The 22,912-nt window shown below is 53.0% G+C and overlaps 1 protein-coding gene across 2 annotated transcripts in view; it reads left to right on the top strand.

Annotated features, from left to right (window-relative positions):
* The window catches only part of EPB41L5 (erythrocyte membrane protein band 4.1 like 5), a 1,765,041-nt gene that overhangs the window by 657,468 nt on the left and 1,084,661 nt on the right, over positions 1-22,912 (top strand). For both annotated transcript variants that reach the window (XM_069616748.1, XM_069616747.1), the window contains exon 8: positions 5,539-5,659. In XM_069616748.1, coding sequence (XP_069472849.1) covers positions 5,539-5,659 — 121 coding nt within the window. The remainder of the gene's footprint in view (positions 1-5,538; positions 5,660-22,912) is intronic.

Genomic DNA, 22,912 nt, shown 5'->3' with positions numbered 1-22,912 from the left:
CAGCGGACCACCACGGGTGTCACATGCTTCGGGGAATTTGCACATGTTGGGCTCCGCAAGTGGTTTTAACCGTCATAGAACCCCCTGCCAGAGCGTAGTATGCTCTTTAGGCCCAACGGAGGACGATGGAGTGCGAGCTTCACATGTCCACCATCTTCCGCGCCCCCTAGCGGTCTCATCTTTTCTTTTTTTTTTTAAACTACCACATTCTGCACATTGGTTATTTTGTTTGTCCATTTATACCTCTACAGTGTTTGGGTTTTCGAGGGGATTGGGTCCTCCGACGTATTCCATATCTATGACAGTAATCACCACAGCTGTGCTGCTTCGGAACATTTTCGGTGTCTGCGTCCTGCGTCGATGACGTCGATACACCGCCCTCGAGGACCTCCTCTGACGGCCGACGTCACTGGATGTTATAAGTAGGACGCACAACGCCCGTAGCCTCGGTTCCGTTTTTTCTCCGAATGTGTTCGCTTCGGAGATCTCGGCGTGCCTCGACTCTTTGGAATTTCTGTTCTTTATCGGTTCTTCGAACCTGTTAGTTTGTGAAGTTATCCTTCGTGATGTCTACCGCTTCTTTGGACTGCGGGTCCAAGATGTCGGTGACTGACTCGCACAACGCCTGCCTCTGGTGCCTCGGGGAGGCCCATGACACGGATGATTGTGTCGACTGCCAGTCGCTTACGTCCAAAGCCTTGCGGGAGCGCAAGAAGAAACTGTCGGTCGGTAAGGTGTCCAAGCCCCGGAAGTCGAGGTCCGCGGGGGTTTTGACGGATGATTCGAGGGGCAACTCTCTGCATCGTCGTCGGAAGTGCAGTAGGTCTCGGTCCTGGAGCGGGTCCTGACATTCCTCTGCCTCTTCGAGGCACTCCCGGAAGCGCAGTCATCGGTTGCCTTCCCCGTCCTCATCCGAGGACTCCGCCCGTCGGTGGGTCGCTTATCCCACCAAGCATGCGACGCTGGAGGAATGGGCTTCCTTCGGTAAGAAAATGCTAGCCATTCTCGAATCGCAGGGCACTGGTCCGTCCGTGCCTCCGAGTGGGGTCGGTCGTGATCGGTCAAGAGACACCGCTCGTACGCCTTCGGGCTCGGGTGGTCGGCACGATTCGTGGGAAAGGTCCCGCTCGGACAAGGGGAATCGTTCTCGTCATGCCTGTTCCAGGTCCCGGTCCTCGACGCGCTTGAGACCATGTGAGCCTGTGCTGTCTTCGAGGAAGACTTCGACGCCTGTGGCGCCGAGGTCGTCGAGGGACTCTCTCGAGGCTCTGCCTCCTAAGAAGTCATCGACGCCATCAGCGCCCAGGATGTCGAGGGAAATGCTTGGGGCTCTGCCTTCGAGGCCTGTGTCGATGCTGTCGGCGCCGCGTTAGTCGACGCCTTTCGAGGCTGTTTTTCGAAGGGGGTACCTCGGGGCACGGTGGAACCCCCTAGCATGGCTCTGGCCAAGGTCAAGCGTGGCTTTGTTCCCCATTCTGTGCCCACTTTCCGCCATCTTCAGTACATTTCGGAGGTGGATGAGGGCTCTGATGATGGCATGGTTCCTGATACGGTGCCAGATGAGATTCTCTCGGGCCATAGCCAGATTGAGGACCTGCGTCAGTCCCTGCACGACGCCAGTGGTCTGGACACCTCTCCGGAGGTGGAGTTTTGTAGGCCTGAGCCTGGCACCCATGCCGACTCCTCGTACCGGCACCTTATGTCTAGGGTCACTGAGTACTTGGGATGGTCTGCTCCCCCAGGGGATTTTCTTCAGGGTGACCTCACGGATATCCTCGACCAAGGTCCACCAACTGACCCGGTACTGCCGTTCCATATGGCTCTACAGAGGAGTGTGGCAGCGGCTTGGACTGCTCCGGAGAGTCACCCAGAAGTGGGCAAGTCTTTGCCACGAAAATACCGCCCAGCCAGTAGCGACCCCTGCTACTTGACCAAGCACCCCACTCCGGAGAGTTTGGTGGTGCAGGCGGCTACGGCCCCAGCAAAGCAGGAGTCGTATCCTACCATCCCTCCTGGTAGGGGCGACAAGCGTTTTGATGGTTGGGCGAAGAAAGTGTTTTCTTCAGGGGGTATGGCTCTTCAGGTGGCCAACTCCATATGTGCCTTATCACGTTTCACGCACACTCTGTGGAACTGTTTCCTTAGCGGCTGAATATATTCCCGAAGGGGATGAACAGGATGGTTTTCTTGCCGTGGTCCAGGATGGCAATGTGTGAGGCCGTTCAGTCGGGTTTGGACATGGCAGATTGCGTCAGCCGGTCCATGGCAGCGAGCACCGTAATACGCAGGTTTGCGTGGTTGCGGAAGTCGGGGTTTGCTCCTGATGTGCAGGCCCGGCTCCTCAACATGCCCTTTGATGGTGAACATCTTTTTGGCAGCAAGGCTGACGAGAGCCTTGAGAGGTTGCAGACCTCCAAAGCTGCAGCGAAGTTGTTGGGCGCTGCAGTTCGCCAACCTTCGCCTTTTTGTCCTAGGGGACAGCAATGGAGGGGAGGTTCCTTTCGTTATTACTCCTCCTTTGGTAAAGCGAGAGGAGCTGCCAGTCAAAGGGGCCACTAGGAGTGCCAGAGGTGGAAAACAAGGTACTCGAGGTGCCAAGGCCGCTCGGGCAGTTGCCTCTTTGCCCTCAGGCAACGCCGCAGCCGCTTCAGCTCAGTCATGAGACCATGTCCCATGGTTCGCCGGTTGGGGGAAGGCTGGCACAGCATCTTGTAGAGTGGCGTGCCATTACTTCAGATGTGTGAGTTCTGGAGATCATAGCCCACGGCTACCGTCTTCCTTTCCGGCAGAGGCCTCACGACAATCCACCAGGGAATTTCTCTTTGACGAGTCCGGATCCGCTCCTTGCGCAGGAAATTCAATCCCTGCTGGAGAAAGGCGCCATAGAACTGGTGCCTGTAGCGGAGAGGAACAAAGGATGGTATTCCCCTTATTTTTTAATTTGGAAAAAAGACAGTGGATTGAGACCCATCATGGACTTGCGCTGTTTGAACAAACTCCTCAGGAAGGACAAGTTCAAGATGGTTACTCTCTCTCTCTCTCAAGTCCTTCAGGCCCTTCAACTTCAGGACTGGTTGGTGTCTCTCGACCTCAAGGATGCTTATTTTCATGTGCCAATCCATCCAAAGCTCAAGAAGTACCTGAGGTTCGCGGTTGGCGACTCGCACTTTCAGTTTCGGGTCCTGCCGTTCGGATTGACTTCCGCCCGAGGGTCTTCACCAAGCTCATGGTAGTGGTGGCAGCGCATCTCAGGAAAGGGGGATTCACATCTACCCCTACCTGGACGATTGGTTGATCAGGGCACGCTCTCCCAGGCAAGTCCTGGATCATCTGTCCGTCACCTGCCACTCCCTCCACAAGCTGGGCTTCTCCCTCAACGTGAAGTCCCATTTGATGCCAACTCAGGCTCCAGTACATCGGAGTAGTGCTCGACACGTCCCTGGGACAGTGTTTTCCTCCCCAGGTGAGGGCTTATCACATTCAGCAGATGGTGCACACGTTTCAGTTTGCCCAGAGTCTCCCAGTGTTCGAGTTCTTGAGATTGCTCGGCCTCATGGCATCCTACATTCTTCTGGTGCCAGAGGCCAGGTTGCGGATGAGATCTCTGCAATGGGCACTCAAGCTCCAGTGGTCTCAGTCTTCCGGCAGGATGTCGGACCCTGTTCAGGTGCCGTCCTCGGTCGCCCAAGACCTTCTGTGGTGGGCCGTCAAAGGCAATCTGATGAAGGGGCTCCTTTTTGGCTACCCTGGCCGGAGGTGACGATCGTGACGGACGCATCCCTCACGGGATGGGGAGCTCATGCCAACGAGTTGACAGCAGTCGTTGGTCTCCGTCGGAGTCCAGACTCCATATCAATCTGTTGGAGCTGAGGGCCGTCAGGTTTGCCCTGAAGGCTTTTCTGCCGACTGTGCTAGGAAAGAATGTCCTGATCCGGACTGACAACACAGTGGCCATGCAATACCTCAACAAAAAGGGGGGGGGGGCAGGGTCACTTCCTCTGTGCAGGGAGGTGATGAAGCTCTGGTTCTGGGCAATCCAGCAGGAAGTTTCGATCTCGGCAGTTCATCTGGCCGGAGACAAAAACGAGACGGCGGACGCTCTGAGCAGGCAGAGTGCGATCTCTCACGAGTGGGAGTTGGCTCAGGAGATTCTCCTGGAGATCTTTGCCCTTTGGGGGACCCCTCAAGTGGATCTCTTCGCCTCCAGTGTCAACCGGAAGTGCGAAAGGTTCTGCTCGCGGGAATTTCCTGCAAGAGGAGCCTTAGGAGACGTGTTCATGGTGGAGTGGTCATTCCCACTGCTGTTTGCGTTTCCTCCAGTCCCGTCACCCCGCAAGTGCTGCAGAGGTTACAAAGGTTTGGTTCCCGGATGAGCCTCATTGCTCCGGCATGGGCCTGGAGGACGTGGTACCCGGACCTTCTCGACTTGTCCATCTGCCCTCCACGTCGTCTTTCCTACTGAGACGATCTGCTTAGAGTTCGTCTTTCCTTTCTTCCGAAGGTGGTGTCGGAATCTCATTTAGGCCAGAAGGTTGTTCTTCCGGCATTTTATCCTCCTCCACATCCTGGTAAGGAAGAGGAGGGGCTCCAAAGGCTTTATCTTAGGAGAGCTTTAAGCTTTTATATTTCACGCATGTCCCAGGTCAGAGTGGACGATCAACTCTTCATTTGTTACGCTCAAAAGCGTTTGGGACAAGCTCTGACTAAGCAGACTTTGTCTCGCTGGATTATTCTGGCTATTTCCGAATGTTACCGCTTGGCGGGTAAGGACCCACCGGTCGGCTTGCAGGCCCATTCTACCAGGGGTATGGCTGCCTCTACTGCCCTACAGAGGGGTGTTCCTATTCGCAACATCTGTGGGCAGGATCTGGCCTTTGGCAAGGGGGTCCTTTGCTCTGCAATTTGATTGGGCATTCTAAATATCTTCGAAATTATTTTCCCACCTCCTTGCATTGGTACTGCTTTGGGAGTGTCATAGATATGGAATACGTCGGAGGACCCAATCCCCTCGAAGAACAAGTTACTCTTACCTGGTAACCTTCTTTCGATGGGATGGTCCGTTGACGTATTCCATATCGCTCCCTCCCTTCCTTCCCCGCTACAGAATTTCTTATGCGATTGCAGCTTACGTTTCCGCAAGGCTTTGTGTGGTCAGACTGGCAGAAGACTGGTGCCACACGTTCTGGGGAATAAACTACTACTGAGGCTATGGGCGTCGTGCATCCTACTTATAACATCCAGTGACGTCGGCCGTCGGAGGAGGTCCTCGAGGGCGGCGTATCGACTTCATTGACGCAGGACGTAGACGCCGAAAATTTTCCAAAGCAGCACAGCTGTGGCGATTACTGTCATAGATATAGAATACGTCGTCGGACCATCCCATCGAAAGAACATTACCAGGTAAGAGAGTAACTTGTTCTTCTTCTTCAGATGTGTATAACTGAAATATGTAGGATACTTCATACTGGTGAAGTTGCTGTACACTACAATTCTACCCCAAATGTGTTAACATTTGTGTAATTTTCTTCTCTTGTACAGCTGAGATAGGTGACTTTGAACCTGCTGAACATCCTCCTGATTTTGTGTCTGAATTCCGGTTTGTGCCTGACCAGACAGAAGATATGGAGCAGGCCATCCTGGAGAAGTGGAAGGAATTCAGGTACGTACTGTGACAAAGGCTCAACAGGGCACACTTTATCAGGGTGAGTGCGGATAAGGCCTATAAATCCTAGGGGGCAACAAACTAAAAGTAAGATTAAAGTCCAAATGGTCAGATGGGGTTTCAAGGGCCTAAGTAAAGGAATACTGCTTTCTGATTCCTGAATCTAGTATTTAGGTCCAGGGATATAGCCTGGTTCTCTGTTTTAGGATTATAGCGCCCAGCTCTCTTTTCTTGTCCATCGCTTGGCTGTAAGTCTCCTCCCTCCCCCCTCTTCGTGTACATATTAGGTATAGTTAACTTCCACAGCAGGGGTGCCCTTGTGGGCCAGACTCAGAGAGATGAGACTGAGAGGAGACACTACTTGAAGCCGAGGATTTATTTTCGAAGGGTTTATATTTGTGCACACAGAAAATGAAGATTGGCTTCATCTGATGTAAATTGGTGAGAAATAAATGGAAGATAGAAAAACAAATCGACAATCTCCTCAGGACCATGGTCCCCAATCGTCCTCTCTCTACTGTAGGCCGTATCTTCCTGGTGATAAATTGGTCTCTACATCTTTGGGGTTTAGGTAGTCCTCACTTCTTTCTTGTTCGATAATGCTCCTCCACCAAGCTAGGATCACATAGCTAAACGTCTTAACCTGCCCTATCTTCTCTGGCCCATTTGGCTGCCTCATTCTTTATTGCTTTCCAGTCTCTACCTCATTTCCCCTCTGGTCTCTCTCTCTCCTCAACACTCCACAATGGATTTTTCGATACACGCAGAGAAGGTACTTCCTTTTCTTCAAATACTTCCTCGCAGAAGGATTGTTCCCAGACAACCTTAATACTGGTATCATATGACCTCATTTGAAAAAAAAAAAATAGATCCAGATGACCTGGCCAGCTACAGCCCCATTATGACCCTCCCGTTTATTGGCAAAATCTTGGAAAAAGTAGTTGCTACACAACTACTCGCCAGAATCAAACAACTCCAACTCCTAAATGACTCAGTCATGGTTCCGCCCAAAGTGTAGCATCAAGACAGCCACCATCCAGGTGGTGGACGATGCTCTCCAAATCATGGACAAGGGTGATACATGCCTCCTCGACCGCTCAGCTCCTTTGGGCACAGTTGACCACCGTAACCTTCTGTTCATCCTTGCTGACAGGATAGGATTCCCTGGCACTGTCCTGAATTGTCTTACCTCCTACCTCTCAGGCAGACACCAGGATGTCAAGATGAACTTGTTGCGTTCTAAATGACTCCAGGTCCTGCGGAGTTCCCCAAGGCTCCTTGCTCTCACATCCTTTTTAACTTTTAAATTGAGCTTCTGGGCACTCTCCTCAAAGATCCCAATATAGCCATCCACCAAAACGCAGACGATACTCAGTTGTGCATGCGATGACTTTTACAGAAATTCTTGTAATTTTGTTTTATTTTCTTGCATTTTATTGCTTTCATTTCAATGGAGAAACTAGAGTTTTTAATTTCTCTGATGACCTTGCTCAATTCCCTTTTTCTGGCTACAACAAAAACATGCAGATGTATTTTTCCCCGCCTTCGCACTCTCAACTTTTCTCCCCCTATGACCTTAATCACCATGCCGGCTATACAGGTATCTAAATTGTCCATGTTGAAAATCACTAATTTCTCCAGCATGGGGTCTGGCATGGATTCACATGCTCATGAATATTCCCCGTCGTCAGGCTGGGAATCCTCAGTAAAGAAAAAAATCAGTGTCAGTTTCGTTTCTGATCTGTCTTTCTTAATAGTAACCAATCACTGATCTCTGGGTCATACTGCCCCCAGCCAATGACTGCCCTCTCCCTAAGCCCCGCCTCTGGCAGCCATCCTCAGATTTTACCGCACGCTCAGGTGTTGGGAGTCGTCGTGTTTAGCTCTCGAGTTTTTTTTTTTTTACTGAGTTCATGTTTTTTTCAGGAGAATTTCTCATTTTTTCGGTTTAATCGAGCCTCAAGCTCCACCGTTTCTACTTCCGATAATGGGGACCCGTTTCGGAATTCTTCTACGCCCCTCAAGGGTGAAGTTTTCGTCGAGTTTACACTTCTCGGAGGATTCCGGAAGATCTGCGGCCTACATCAAGGACATGGCCCAGTACAAAGGGAGTTCGACGTCCGGATCCAAGCTGTTCAGGAACTGCCCTGAATGCGGATTATATAATGTTTTCAAGGAGGACGAGCATTCCCAATGTCTCTACTGCCTCCATGGGGACAAGACGCACGTGGAGAAGGACTGTGCGTCCTGCAAGGACCTTTCTGAACGGACCAAACAAGATCGTCGTTCCCGCCTCGTCACCTGGCTGGAGAAGGGCACAGCAAGTGAGAAGGCGAAGAAGTCTGAGCGGGCTTCTAAGTCCTTTGAGGGTGCCCCGGCGTCGGGGGCCCAACAGAAGGCCAAGCACCGCGAGTCTGCGGGCTCCGGGAGCGCTGAAAGGTCGGGCTCTTCGGTTGCCAAGCAGGGCGCTACTTCCCCGGCACGTTCGACCACGAGCCAGCGCTCTGGATCGGGGAAGAGGAAGTCCGAGAACCCGGGTAGACCGCTGGAGCGCACCCGGTCGATCTCGAAGGGGAAGCGAGGCGTTGACCCTCCCCCCCAAGGCGAAGGCCCAGGACGCACCTAAGGTGGTGAGGGCCTTGATCCACCCTGCTAAGGCCTCTACCGAAGTGGTCTCTGCGACCCTGGCAGAGCCGGCTGAGACTACGCCATTGGAAACGGCCTCTGGGCCCAGAGTATCCCTGCTGCCGCGGAGGGAATCCTCTTTCCAGCCCATTGCGAAGACCCCCGTGAAGCCCCCGGCTGAAAAGAGGGGGGGGGCGGTGGCCGTTACAGACTCGGAATCAGCCTCTGAGGAGGAACTGGTGGAGACCGAGAGGGGCCTCAACGAAAGGTCCATAGGCCTCAACGAGAGGTTCATAAACCTCAACGAGAGGTTTGAGAAGGTTCGATCCCAGGGGACGGTCCCTGCTGACGTGATCGAGGATGGCGACGAGGACGAAGAACAGGGCCCACTGGAGCGGCCATCCCGTCCGTCGCAGCCATTGCCCGAGCCCCAGGATAGCTCGGCGGCCATTTAGTTGGCAATCCAATCCTTATGTACCGAGATAAGGACGAGATTACCCCACACCCTGACGGAGGAGCCAGAACCAGGCCCGTCGGGAAGCCCTCCGAACAAGCAGAGGAGAGTCCACTCCGCTACGCCCTTCGTGCCTGCGAGACCGGTGGACCCCTCATCCCCCTTGCCGCAAGAGGATACGGCGACGGACAATGACGGCGGCGAAGACACAGTAGACATCCCGTCGTCGCCCCCCCCCCCCCCCAACCCCCCCCGCAGGCATCCCCAGCCAACGAGGTTGGCTCTTTCCACGCCATGATAACCAGGGCATCTGAGCTCTTCCAGCTCTGCCCTGAAGAACAGAAAAAGGAGGGGTTTCTGTACCAACGACGAGAGGCTAAGAGGAAGACGGTCCTTGCGGTGCCTTTATTCGACATCTGGGACGAGGGGCTTGCTGTCCTCAAGAACCCTGCCACGACACCCGCTAAGTGGGACAGGTACTAGAAGAAGTACCGAGTCCCTGATGCCGCCCCCTTGTGCCTCAGGGCCCAGCCCACACCAGACTCGGTCATCTCGGCAGCGGCTAAGAAGAAGGCAGCGGGCGCGGCGGCCTCAACTTCCACTTCCCCACCGGACAGCGAGGGTAAGAAGTTGGACTCTATGGGACGACAAGTCATCTTAAGACGATTAAGGCGGCCAATGCCTTGGCGATCGTGGCCCGCTACGACAGGGAGCTCTGGTTCAAGATAGCTCCCCTGCTAGATTTCCTGCCTGACAAAAGGGTGGAGGCCCTAGAAATTCTGCAGGAAGGCGAGGTGGCGTCGGATCACGCCATTCCGGTGGCAACAGACATTGCCGATACCGGATTTCGCCAACTGGGCAACGGAGCTTGCCTCCGACGACGAGGATGGCTCAAGGCGACAGACATTCGCCAGGACGTCCAGACCAGAGTGTTGGACATGCCGTTCGATGGCAACAACCTCTTTGGTAAGGCGGTGGATGAGTCTCTACAGGCCATCAAGACTGACTCGGAGACGGCCCGGGCCCTTGGGGTGATTCAGCAGCGACGGCCCTTTCGGAGCTCTGGCGGCAGACAAGGTGCCTCCAAAGGATCCAGCGGTGGCTCCTCCACCTACCGCCAGGCGGCCCACTCCTCTTCCTAGGAGACCTACAGAGGTCGCGGCAAGCAAGGGGGTTCCTGCCGTCGTCGCCAAAGAGGCCAAGGCGGCAAGGCCGCTTCCAAGCAAGACTGACCCGGCCGGGTGGTCGGGCCCCCACCGAAGCACCCCAGTGGGAGGCCGACTGACGAAGGTCGTTAGGGTGTGGGAGTCCATCTCCACCGATCGTTGGGTGTTGGATACCCTGGCCAAAGGGCACTCGGTGGAATTCCTAAAGAAGTGCCCTCGCATTCCTCCCGTGGTCAGGAAGGAGAATCACGTCCCTCAACTGCTGTTGGAGGTAAAGGCGATGCTCAAGAAAGGTGCCATCAAGCTCGTCCCCAGGAGGCTCCGGGGCTCCGGAGTGTACTCAAGGTACTTCCTCATCAGGAAGAAGACAGGCGGTTGGCGCCCCATTCTAGACCTGCGTCGGTTGAACAAATACACCAAGGCGCAGAAATTCAGGATGGTCACCCTCCAGCACGTACTGGGACATGCTTACTTCCACATCCCCATTCTTAAAAGGTACAGGAAGTGCCTCAGGTTCGTGGTTCAAGGACGCCACTACCAATTCAGAGCCCTACCGTTCGGATTAAAGTCGGCACCCAGGGTTTTCACCAAGTGCCTGGCACCAGTGGCGGCGCGGCTGCGCCTGCAGGGGATCCACGTCTGCCCCTACCTGGACGACTGGCTAATCCGGGCAAGGTCAAAGGAACTCGCCGTCGATCATACGTCGAGGACCGTCCGGTTGCTCACGGAGCTGGGGTTCTCCATCTACCCCAAATCCCACCTGGTTACATCGCAAGTAGCACTGTTTTTGTCGGCGAAGCTCGATACAGTGGAGCAATTGGCCTCCCCTGCAGAGGAGAGGACCAAAACCATCCTGGGCAAGGTACGGCGACTGTTAGCCACGGACGTGGCCAGGGTGATGTCCATCAAGTCCCGTTTCGGGATGATGTCCTCATGCATCTACCTTGTGCCCCTTTGCAGACTTCGGATGCGTCCGCTACAGGAGTTCCTCGACGCCCGCTGGTTTCAGGCGGGGGGCTGCGTCGAGGACAGGATCCCCCTTGACGAAGAGTTCCGTCGGGCGATCCTATGGTGGGGCACCTGGGCTCACCTCACGAAGGGCACGGACTTCAAACCCCGGCATTTCAGGAGACGGTGACTACGGACGCCTCTCTGGAGGGTTGGGGGCCCACACCGGAGATCTCCACGCAAGAGGCCTTTGGCTCCCGGAGGAGAGGTCTCTTCACATCAACATCTTGGAGCTCCGTACAGTGTTCTGGGCGCTCAAGTCGTTCCTCCCGTCCCTCAAGGACGAAGTGGTGAGGATCTTCACCGACCACACCACTACGATATTCTACATACGGAAGCAGGGGGAAACCAGATCCCCAGCCCTATCCAAGGAGGCCCAGGATATGTGGCACTGGGCCGTCGCCCAGGGGATGTTTCTGGTTCCCTGCCACCTGGCAGGAATAAAAAACACCATCGCGACTCACTCAGCAGGGAGCTGCGCTCGTGTCACGAGTGGGAACTGCGCCAGGATCAAGTGGATCGACTCTTCCAACGATGGGGCAAACCCCAGATCGACCTGTTCGCGACGGCGACGAACTCCAAGTGCCAGAGGTTCGCCAGCAGGTTCCCACAGCCGAGGAGCGCATGGGCGATGCTTTCTCGTTCCCTTGGGACGGCCTGTTTCTATACGCGTTCCCTCCATTGCCGTTGCAGCTCCGCCTCATCAGCCAGCTCAAGAAGTCCAGGTGCAGGATGATCCTCGCCGCACCGGCGTGGCCGAGGCAGGTCTGGTTCCCGGACCTTCTGGACTTGTCAACGTCCCCGCCAGTCAGGCTGCCGGCGGACGTGGATCTTCTCTCCAGAGAAGGAGGCGCCATTCTACACCACGACCCACAGTCGCTGAACTTGCAGGCCTGGCACCTGCAGCGCTAGAGTTTGGAGGGTACGATATCCCAGCTGATTGCAGAGAGGTTCTTGCAAAAGCCAGGGCGTCCTCCACTCTCAAGTGTTACTGTCATAAATGGCAGAGGTTCTCTGTCTGGTGCCGTGCACAGAAGATTAACCCTCTGCGGATTACGGCCCCTCAAGTGCTGCCATACTTACTGTCGCTGGCCAAAGCTGGACTGGCTCACGCCTCCATAAAAATACATCTGGCTGCCATCTCTCGATATACCAGGACTACAGGACGGGCGTCCTTGTGGTCTCATTGCCTGGTAAAGGAATTTATGAAGGGACTATTCCGATCATTCCCGCCGGTGAAGGCGCCTACCCCGGCGTGGGAACTTAATGTGGTGCTGACCAGGCTCATGGGAGCCCCATTCGAGCCTATGCGATTGGCGCCTTTGAAGTTCCTGTCATGGAAGACAGCGTTCCTCGTGGCCATCACCTCTGCACGATGAGTGGGAGAGATTCAGGCCCTATCTTGCAAGCCTCCATACTTGACTTTTCATGACACAAGAGTAGTGCTTAGGACGCACCCCTCCTTCATGCCCAAGGTGCCGTCGGACTTCCACCTTAACGAGCCCTTGGTGCTACCAGTTTTCTTCCCGTCGCCTACGACGCCGGCCGAGAGGACTTTGCACTCGCTGGATGTAGCTAGAGCGCTGAAGTTCTACGTGGACCGCACAAAGAGTTTTCGGAAGACGCCACAGCTATTCTTGAACTTTGGGTCTGTGAATCAAGGGAAGGCTCTCTCAAAGACTTCCATTTCCAGATCGCTCTCCGGCTGCATCATGCATTGTCACCGGTTGGCAAACCGACCGCTGCCTGGCCGTCCGAGAGCCCATTCGACCAGAGCGATCGCTGCTACCTGCTGGACATCTGCAGGGCTGCTATGTGGAGGTCGACGCACACTTTCACAAGATTCTACTGTGTCAATCGGGACTCGTGGGAGGAGTCCAGGGTCGGCCAAGCAGTGCTGCGCAACCTCTTCGCTTAAGGTGAGCCTGGTGAGGAGGTAAGAGATGCTTAATGTTGAGTTGTGGTATTGCTTAATGATGAGCCTGTTGCCACCTCCCGTGGTTGTGCATGTGTATACTGCTATGTAGTCTTCTATTCATTAGCATGTGAATCCATGCCAGACCCCATGCTGGAGAAGGAACAAGTTACTTACCTGTAACTGTTGTTCTCCAGCATGGGTCTGGCATGGATTCACATGCGAACCCTCCCACCTACCCCTCTGCGGCTCTTCACTTGGTCATACTGCCACTTGGTGTGCTACCAAATCTGAGGATGGCTGCCAGAGGCGGGGCTTAGGTAGAGGGCAGTCATTGGCTGTGGTCAGTATGACGCAGAGATCAGTGATTGGTTACTACTACGAAAGACAGATCAGAAACGAAACTGATACAGATTTTTTCTTTACCGAGGATTCCCAGCCTGACGACGGGGAATATTCATGAGCATGTGAATCCATGCCAGACCCATGCTGGAGAACAACAGTTACAGGTAAGTAACTTTTGCTGGACTCTGGGACTTTACATTTTTAACCTGAAGAGAGTGAGACCCTTTTTCCCCATGTATGTTTTTCTGTGATTAGAACTTTGTGTTTCTTTTTGGTTTTGGAGTCTGTAAAACTTCATAGGCATCATCTTTACATTGTGTCACACATCACCTTCATGGCAGTGGCAGAGGGAAGTCTCTTAGATTTCCCAAAGGTTTAAATACCTTCTCTTGGTGAAATTACTGTTTCCAAGAGCAGTGAAGTGAAATTGACTTTACTTACATTTGTAACTTTCTAGACCCAGCACACACTATCTTACAATAGGGTGCTGGAGGGGTTACTATCCCCCTTTGTCTAGTTTCTCATGTAACAATTTTATGTTACCCTTTCTACAATTAGTTGCTGGTGGCAGTGGTTTACTTATTACTACCATTGTGTGTTTTTACTGCAGGCTGTGTTTGCAGCTGCAGTAAGGCACCCATGGGTGCCCATTTTGTCAAAATGGCCCTGGTCTTTTTTCGCCATTTCTTCTTGGAAAGGTCCTCCTTGAGATTTACTGTGCACCAAACCAGGTTTGGTCCCTTTGTTCAATTTGGCTTTGGCCCCAGCATGTCTAGAGGGGCAGGAAGTGAGGGAGTTGCCCGAAACTCCCTGTGCTTAATCTCGATTACAGGAATGCACCATATGGTGATTGGCTGGCGGGCTTTTCTTGGAGGACAGCCACCCTGCTGTGTCATTGACAGCTAGGCTGGAATGAATGGGAGAAACCTGCATAAAAGGTGAGGTCTTTTGGCTTGGAGTCGACCACTGGACGAAGGAATCCGAAGAACAACTTGGAAGAGACACCTGCTGCAACTCATGGACCGTTGGTTTGCCTGCTGAAGCCCTGCTGCTGTGCTGAAGCTCCGAATTCATTTCGACTATAGAAGCCCTGCAAGAACGAATTCTTCCCTTGAGTTGGTGGTACCAATGAACTCCAAAGTGAACTCGTTTGGACATCCTATCGGAGCTGGCTGTACTTCCTTGCTGCTGCAGGAACCAAAGTGTCAGGGAGAGGAACACCAGATTGGAGTGCATCACTTTTAAGATGGACCTGTGCTGAAGGAAGATCCCCTGGACTCCCTTGAAGCAGGACTGACCAAGCCTGAGACACCTCAACAGAGAGCTGGATCCCAGATGTGAGGAAAGTCCAGAGTGGTATCAGTTAGACCGCGGTGGTGCCATTTGCTGAGACACGAGGAGCTGAAACCACGAAGTGCTGCTGAATTGAAGTTTCCTTTTCTGCTGCTGACCGTCCCATTGCAGTGCAGGAGTCCCCAGACGTCCTCCCTCTTGTCCCCACGACTGAGGCCCAGGAGCAAAAGGATCTGCAGAGCTGCTCAGAAACGGAAGCCAGCTGGACCCATTTCTTCTAACCGAAGGTACTGTGAAGTTTGAGAGGACTTACCTCTTGTTGTTGTAGCCTTACTTGATCTCAGCTGGGACTTGTCTTGGTTGCTTCATTAGAGTTGCTTGCATTTTATACTTCTCACAAGCCTCCCAGCTTGTGGCCCTATATTGATTCTACTTTTTCTACAAAGACTTCTGAAACATTGTGCAAATCTTTTACTTAACTACAAGAAGTGCTTTGGCTCACCTAGACCTTTGCCCAATTGACATTGGCTGGCCTGGCTCCCTGAATGACTCTTCTTTCCTCTGACATTGTGTTTTACCTTTCGTTCTGGGTAGGCGGTAATTTACTTTGCATTAGGTTTTCAAAAGTATTAACTGCTTCAGAATAATTGTGTGATCTCTTGTTATATGCTATAACCCCTTTTCTTTGACATGCTTACGTATTCCTCTAAATGCAACAGTGATATATTAATGTCCACAGTGTCCTAGCTATTTAAGTCACCTGAGGGTGTAGGAAGTGCCTCTGTGCCATCCCCAATGGGTATTTGCTGATTTAGAGAAACTATGAGTGTGTATTTTGGAGTGTATTTGTGTTACTTTTATATTGCCCCTTCTGAAGAAGGCTTATTCAAACTGACTGAATTAATAATGGTTTAGTCAAGAAATCTTGAGTGTAAGTGTTTATTTGGATACTTGTGACTGTAAATCTGTGTAACCACCCTACTGCTCACTTAGACCCCTCCTGAGATGAGGCTGGCTGCTCAGCCACACTACCAACCTGTGTAGTTGAAACATATACCAAAGGTTGGGTCCCTATTGCCAGGAGGACAAGGTTGTTGTAGTGCACCCAAAGGGTACTGCTCCAAATCTTGCCTAACATCCACGAAGGCAAGCAAGTCTTGTCTCCCTTTACCCTACCATTAAGCATCCTCAATCCCACAGAGGAGAAGGCTGCACACCACTTCCTGTCAGCTTGCACCTTAAAGTGTAAAGTCGCTCTGTCTGGGGTTACATCCCAAATTTCATCCTGTGTGTCATGGTGGAGACGCGCAGCATTTAATTAGCCAGCCAGTTGGTCATGGACCCTATTTTTGTTACACTGCCATGTAACTTTGCATTTGATGATAATTTGTAAGAACTCGTCCAGATCCCTAATTCCCCAGTGCCAATAATTATTTATTAGCACAAAGAAAGCTAGGTCTCCTTGCCTACATAGTTCTATGGGCAATGTCCCAAACAGGAGATTTAAAACCTCCACAGCAGTTAATTCCTGGCCAGAACTAATAGCGGTTATCAAACCTGCAGCTGGATGAAGTAGGTTTTGCAGATTGAGAAAATACTTGGTAACCGTTAGTCACAGGATGTGATGTTAACCAAGTCTCCTGCAGGAGAATGACTTCGACATTACAGCACAAACGTACATTCCCTCGTGGGTTCCACAAGATGAGGTTCCGTCGTTCCGAACTACCAGAGATATTACGGTACATATGCCGGTCATGGTCTTCTCTTTTCCCACAAAGTTGATGTAACTCTAGGCCAGTCCACTTGCACTGCATTTCGATTATCTAACTGGTCTGCAACCTTGTGAATCCGCATACCTTTGACGTTCATAGTGACAAAGAGGCCGCAGTGTCCAGTCTTCCCCTTCTGCTGCATCTTTTGATCTTCCCAGTGGTCAATGCTAAAACCCAATTGGCTCAGTTTCTTAGCTTCCGAAAGAACCAACTCTTTAACTAGCCGTGAGCCAAAGTGTAAAATACACCTGTCTGTTTTTACTCTGTCCAACTGGAAATTATTTTTTATTATTTGTGTTCTGTCAGTCATGTCTGAATAGATTCCGCTTGGTACAAGCAGAACGTAACACCAGTTCTTCATCACCTGAGTTGCTATGGTCTAGAAGATTTGCTATTTTGATCTTAAAGGCGTTAATGGTCGCTACGGATCCATCCTCCATCATTTTCCTCAGTTCAATGTACAACGAATTTGGTGGAGGAGATACCTCAGCATAGCAAGACAGTTGTCTCCACAAAAATCTTGCTTGTAGAGGAATTGGCCCCAATTAGTGTCTGAGGATGGAATTGGGGACAGCTGAGGATAGACCCAAAGTTTGCTTCCATATGTGGCCCTGTTTCATGTACAGCAGGATCGGTTAGATTTTGGCCGAGTAACATTTTAATAGTAGTAAAATAATATATTTACATAACTGGCCACATAGCCTCTTCATCTGGGAAACTAAAGTCCAGACCTCGTCTCTCAAATATTGTTTCCATCCAGCCAACGAATTAGCATTTGTCAGATAGTATACCAAGTCTCTCATGGAGGCCACTCTATCAATCTTTTGTTCGCCAATTTCCTTGTACATGGTCCTGGGCCTTTTCCTAGTGGAATAAAATGACCATTTTAGTTTTCTCCTCATGGACCAGTAAGTTATTAGAAGAAGCATATTGAAAAAAAATAGGGTGAGCTGAAGACCGATGATTGTCTAATCAAAGAAAGACCAGGTCATCAGCGAAGGCAAGCCAGTTTAACTTCAAATGACCCAGTTTTGCTGGGAAAATGTTTGTTCTCCCAGAGAAGATTGATGTTGCTAACATAAGTATTAAAAAGGACAAGGGCCAAAACACATCCCTGTTTGAGTCCCACCGGTGTAATTATGAGTTTAGACATAAAACCTTCCCAGGACAGCCTCACCTTAATGGTCGTGCCAGAGTGCATTCGATTGATCAGCTCAACTAGTATAAGAGGCACATGCAAGTCCAATAGCTTAATCCATACGGTATATGGTTCAACCCGAGCAAAGGCACTAGTTAGATCAATGGATGCCACATATATTGCTTGCACATTTTTTTACAATTCGAAAGCAAGTTCCTCATTCTGCATATCCTTTTCATTTCCAAAATCAAAAAAGGAGTCACAGGAGGGGGGGCAAAAAGAGGGTGGGATGAAGAAGGCCATTTGATAGACAAAAGTCCAGAGAGGAAAGCAAAAGTAAATCAGCAAAGACCCAAGGCTTCAGTAGTCTGTGTGTTAATTGTTTTCCCCATCATCAGTTCATGCATCTATGGCGTAAGGAGTTGGTCTCACTGCAGCACTATCCTCCCATATCTGTGGATGCTTCGGAGAGGTCAATGTGATGAAGGAATTGTTACTGCAATAACCTCTCTTGGTCTCTCTCCCTCAATCAGGCGATTCCACCATTCTTCTTCTACATAGAGATGATGGTCTTTAAAAGAAGATGGGCCATATGAAACATTCTTTCTTTCGCAAGACCCATACAATCTAAGAGTATATGTCTGACTGTTTCCTTCTGATCTACCATCTCGCAGAAATGGCACGGATTGCTATTTGAGATTCCTCTAATGCCCTTATCTCATTTGTTGGCAAAATGTTGAGACAGGCTCTCATAAAGGTATGTCATACTTTCTTATTAGGGAATTTCAGATACGATCTTGTATCATTCAATTGCTAGCTGATGGTAGATGGGTTATTAATTTGTAATCGGCTGCTTTCTCCAAGGTTTTTATCCAATCCAAATCTTCCAGTTTTGTTGGTACTTTGGCCGGGTTGGTTTTTCGTTAATCTTCTGTAGATTCTATTTCTCCAGCATGGGGTCTGGCATGGATTCACATGCTCATGAATATTCCCCGTCGTCAGGCCGGGAATCCTCGGTATAGAAAAAATCAGTATCAGTTTTGTTTCTGATCTGTCTTTCTTAGTAGTAACCAATCACTGGTCTCTGGGTCATACTGCCCCCATCCAATGACTGCCCTCTCCCTAAGCCCCGCCTCCGGCAGCCATCCTCAGATTTTTACCACACGTTCAAGTGTTGGGAGTCCTCATGCTGTAGCTCTCTAGCTTTTGCTGCGTTTTCACGCTTTTTCAGGAGATTTTTCTAATTTTTCGGTTAAATAGAGCCTCAAGCTCCACCGTTTCTACATCCGATCAATGGGGACCCGTTTCGGAGTTTTCTACACCCCTCAAGGGTGAAGATTTCGTCGAGTTACGCTTTTGGAGGATTCCAGAAGTTCCGAGGCCTACCCCGGACATGGCCCAGGAGAAAGGAAGCTCGACGCCCGGGAAGCTGTTGAGTGCCTGCCCTGGATGCCAGCTTCAGAATGTGTTCAAGGAGGATGAGCATTCGTTATGCCTCTACTGTCTCCGTGAGGACAAGACGCACGTGGAAAAGGACTGTGCGTTTTGTGGGAACATGTCAGAGCGGACCATGAAGGATTGCCACCTCTGTCTCGCCAACTGGCTGGAAGGGAAGAGCCCGTCAGGCGAGAAGAAGAAGTCTGAGCGGTCTTCTAAGTCCTGTGAGGGCGCCCCGGGGACGGGGGCCCAACAAAAGGCCAAGCTCCGCGGGCACCGGGAGCGCCGAACGGTCGGGCTCCTTGGCTGCCAGGCAGGGCGCATCCTCCCCGGCGCAATCAACCACGAGCCAACGCTCTGGCTCGGGTAAGAGGAAGTCCGAGAACCCGGCGAAGCTTCTGGAGATGCCCCGGTCGATCTCGAAGATTCCGGCAGAGGGGGAGCGAGGCTCGGACCCTCCCCCCAAGGTGAAGGTCCCAGGCGTGCAGAAGGTGACGATGGCCTTAATTCACCGTGCTAGGACCTCGATTGAGGATGTCGCAGCGGCCCTGGCTCAGCCTGTGGAGGCTACGCCAATGGAGGCGACCTCAGGATCCAGAGTCTCCCTGCCACTGCGGAGGGAGTCGTCTTTCAGGCCCATCGAGAAGACCCCCACGAAGTCCCCGTTGGAAAAGGAGGGGGAGGGGCAGGTGGCCATCGTGGATACAGACACGATCTCTGAAGAAGAGCTCATCGAAGTAGTGGAGGAGGCCCAGCCCATCGGGAGGGATCCCGACGAGGGCGACGACGAGAGCGACGGTGTCGCCGACGAGGTTCCTCAAGAGCCCTCGCGCCTGTCGTTTCCGGTGCCGCAGGACACTTCGGCGGCCATTTTGTCAGCGATTCAGTCCTTATGCTCGGAGATGAGGACAAGGTTGCCTCTCCCCCCGACGGAGGTACCTGAGCCAGACCCGACGGGGGAACCGGAGCCGGGACCTTGGGAAAGTCCACCGCATAAGAAGAGGACGCACGCATCCTCCGCCACCTCTCCCACCTCTGCGGCCTGCTCTGCCTTCCCCCGGTCAACTACCCTTGGGGATGATACAGGCACGGACACGGCTACGACGGGTGCAGATGACGACGGAGGCGATGATGGGACGTGTCCCCCGTCGCCCCCTGCTCGGGCGTCCCCGCCCGACGAGATTGGATCCTTCCAAGCCATGATTTCCAGGGCATCCGAGCTCTTCCAGCTCTGCCCCGAAGAGAAGAAAAAGGAAGGGTTCCTTTATCAGCGGCGCGAGGCTAAAAGGAAGACGGTCCTCGCCGTACCACTTCTTGATGACATCTGGGATGAGGGGCTCTCCCTCCTCAAGATCCCTGCCACGGCGCCTTCAAAGAGGGACCGGTACGAGAAGAAGTACTGGGTCCCCGACGCTGCCCCCTTGTGCCTTCGGGCGCAACCTACCCTTGATTTGGTCCTATCGGCGGCAGCAAAGAAGAAAGCTGGTGAGGCATCGGCCTCGACATCAACTTCCACGCCGGACGGCGAGGGCAGGAAGCTGGACACGAGGGGTGACGGGTCATCTCATCCGCAGCGACGACAGGAGACTGAGATTGCTTCGGACCACGCCATCACGGTGGCAACGGACATCGCCTACACCGGTTTCCGTCAGTTGGGCAACAGCGTTTGCCTGAGACGACGAGGATGGCTCAAGGCGACGGATTTCCGACAGGACGTACAAACCAAGGTTTTGGACATGCCCTTCGACGGGAACAACCTGTTTGGGAAGGCGGTTGATGAGTCCCTTCAGGCTATCAAGACAGACACAGAGACTGCCCGGGCAATGGGAGTGCTCCAACAAAGACGGCCGTCCTTTCGGAGCGCTGGAAGCAGACAAGGTGCCTCCAAGGGATCCGGCAGTGGCTCCTCGACGTACCACCAAGCGGCAAGATCTTCGTCTCAAGAGGCCTACAGGGGATGCAGCAAGTCAGGTGGTGCCTGTCGTCGTCGACAGGGAGAACAAGGAGGCAAGGCGACCTCCAAACAAGATTGAAGCGACCGTGGGGTCGGGCCCCCTCCGAAGCACCGCGGTGGGAGGCCGGCTGACGAGGTTCGTCAGCGTGTGGGAGTCCATCTCCACCGACCGTTGGGTGCTGGACGCCCTGGCCCAAGGGCACGCCCTCGAGTTCCAGAAGAAGTGCCCTCGCCTTCCACCCGTGGCCAGGAAGGAAAATCACGTCCCTCAACTACTGTTGGAAGTAAGGGCGATGCTCAAGAAAGGTGCCATTTAGCTTGTCCCAAAGAGGCTTCAGGGCTCCAGAGTTTACTCAAGGTACTTCCTCGTAAAGAAGAAGACAGGATGATGGCGTCCCATCCTGGACCTGCGACGACTGAACAAGTACATCAAGGCACAGAAGTTCCGGATGGTCATCCTCCAGCACGTGCTGGGACAGCTGGAGGAGGGCGATTTCCTGTCGTCGTCGGACTTGGAGGATGCGTACTTCCACATCCCCATTCTAAAAAGACACCGAAAGTCCCTCAGGTTCGTGGTCCAAGGGCGGCACTACCAGTTCAAGGCCCTCCCGTTCGGATTGAAGTCGGCACCCAGGGTGTTCACCAAGTGCCTTGCACCGGTGGCGGCGCGGCTGTGCCTGCAGGGGATCCACGTCTACCCCTACCTGGACGACTGGCTCATCCAGGCAAGGACAAGGGAGCTCACCGTGGAGCACACTGCGGAGACCGTCCAGCTGCTCACAGACCTGGGGTTCTCCATCAACTTTCCAAAATCCCACCTGGTCCCGTCGCAAGTCGCCCTGTTTCTGGGAGCCAAGCTCGACATAGTGGCGCGGCTGGCCTCGCCGTCGGAGGAAAGGACCAGGACCATCCTGGGCAAGGTGCAGCGTCTGCTGGCTACGGACATGGCCAGGGTAAGATCTATCAAGTCCCTCCTCGGGATGATGTCCTCCTGCATTTATCTGGTGCGCCTTTGCAGACTTCGGATGCGTCCCTTACGAGAGTTCCTCGACGCCCGCTGGGTCCAGTCGACAGGCAGCTTCGAGGACAGGATCCCACTCAACGAGACGTTCCGTCAGGCGATCCGGTGGTGGGGTACCCGCTTTCATCTGTCGGCGGGCACAGACTTTCAGACCCCAGCTCACCAGGTGATGGTGACGACGGATGCCTTCCTGGAAGGTTGGGGAGCGCACTCAGGAGATGTTCACGCGAGAGGCCTTTGGCTCCCGGAGGAGAAGTCGCTCCACATCAACATCTTGGAGCTCCGCGCAGTGTTCTGGGTCCTCAGGTCTTTTTTTCCGTCCCTCAAGGGCAAGGTGGTGAGGATCTTCACCGACAACACCACCACGATGTCCTACATCCGGAAGCAGGGCGGAACCAGATCCCCTGCTATTTCCTAGGAAGCCCAGGATCTGTGGCATTGTGCCGTCACCCAAGGGATGTTTCTGGTGCCTTTTCATCTGGCAGGAATAAAAAACGCCATCGCCGACTCACTCAGCAGAGAGCTGCGCTCGTGCCACGAGTGGGAACTACGCCAGGATCAAGTGGATCGACTCTTCCGACGATGGGGCGAACCCCAGATCGATCTCTTCGCGACGGCGACGAATTCCAAGTGCCGGAGGTTCGCCAGCAGGTTCCCCCAGCCGAGGAGCATGGGCGATGCTTTCTCGTTCCCCTGGGACGGCCTATTTCTTTATGCGTTCCCTCCGTTGCCGTTGCTGCTCCAGCTCATCAACCAGCTCAAGAGGTCCGGTGCAGGATGATCCTCGTTGCACCAGCGTGGCCGAGACAGATCTGGTTCCCGGACCTTCTGGACTTGTCAGCGTCCACACCAGTCAAGCTCCCGACGGACGCGGATCTTCTCTCCAGAGAAGGAGGCGCCATTCTTCATCACAACCCAGAGTCGCTGAACTCGTAGGCCTGGCTCCTGCAGCACTAGAGTTTGGAGGGTACGACATCCCAGCCGACTGCAGAGAGGTTCTTGCAAAGGCCAGGGCGTCCAACTCTCAAGTGCTACGGACATAAATGGAAGAGGTTCTCTGTCTGGTGCCGTGCACAGATGATTAACCCTCTGTGGATTACGGCCCCTCCAGTATTGCTGTAC

The sequence above is a fragment of the Ambystoma mexicanum genome, chromosome 9 (assembly GCF_040938575.1).
Source record: "Ambystoma mexicanum isolate Mex_15411 chromosome 9, UKY_AmexF1_1, whole genome shotgun sequence".
Classification (NCBI taxonomy): Eukaryota; Metazoa; Chordata; class Amphibia; order Caudata; family Ambystomatidae; genus Ambystoma; species Ambystoma mexicanum.
This window is presented reverse-complemented; position numbering and strand designations above follow the sequence as displayed.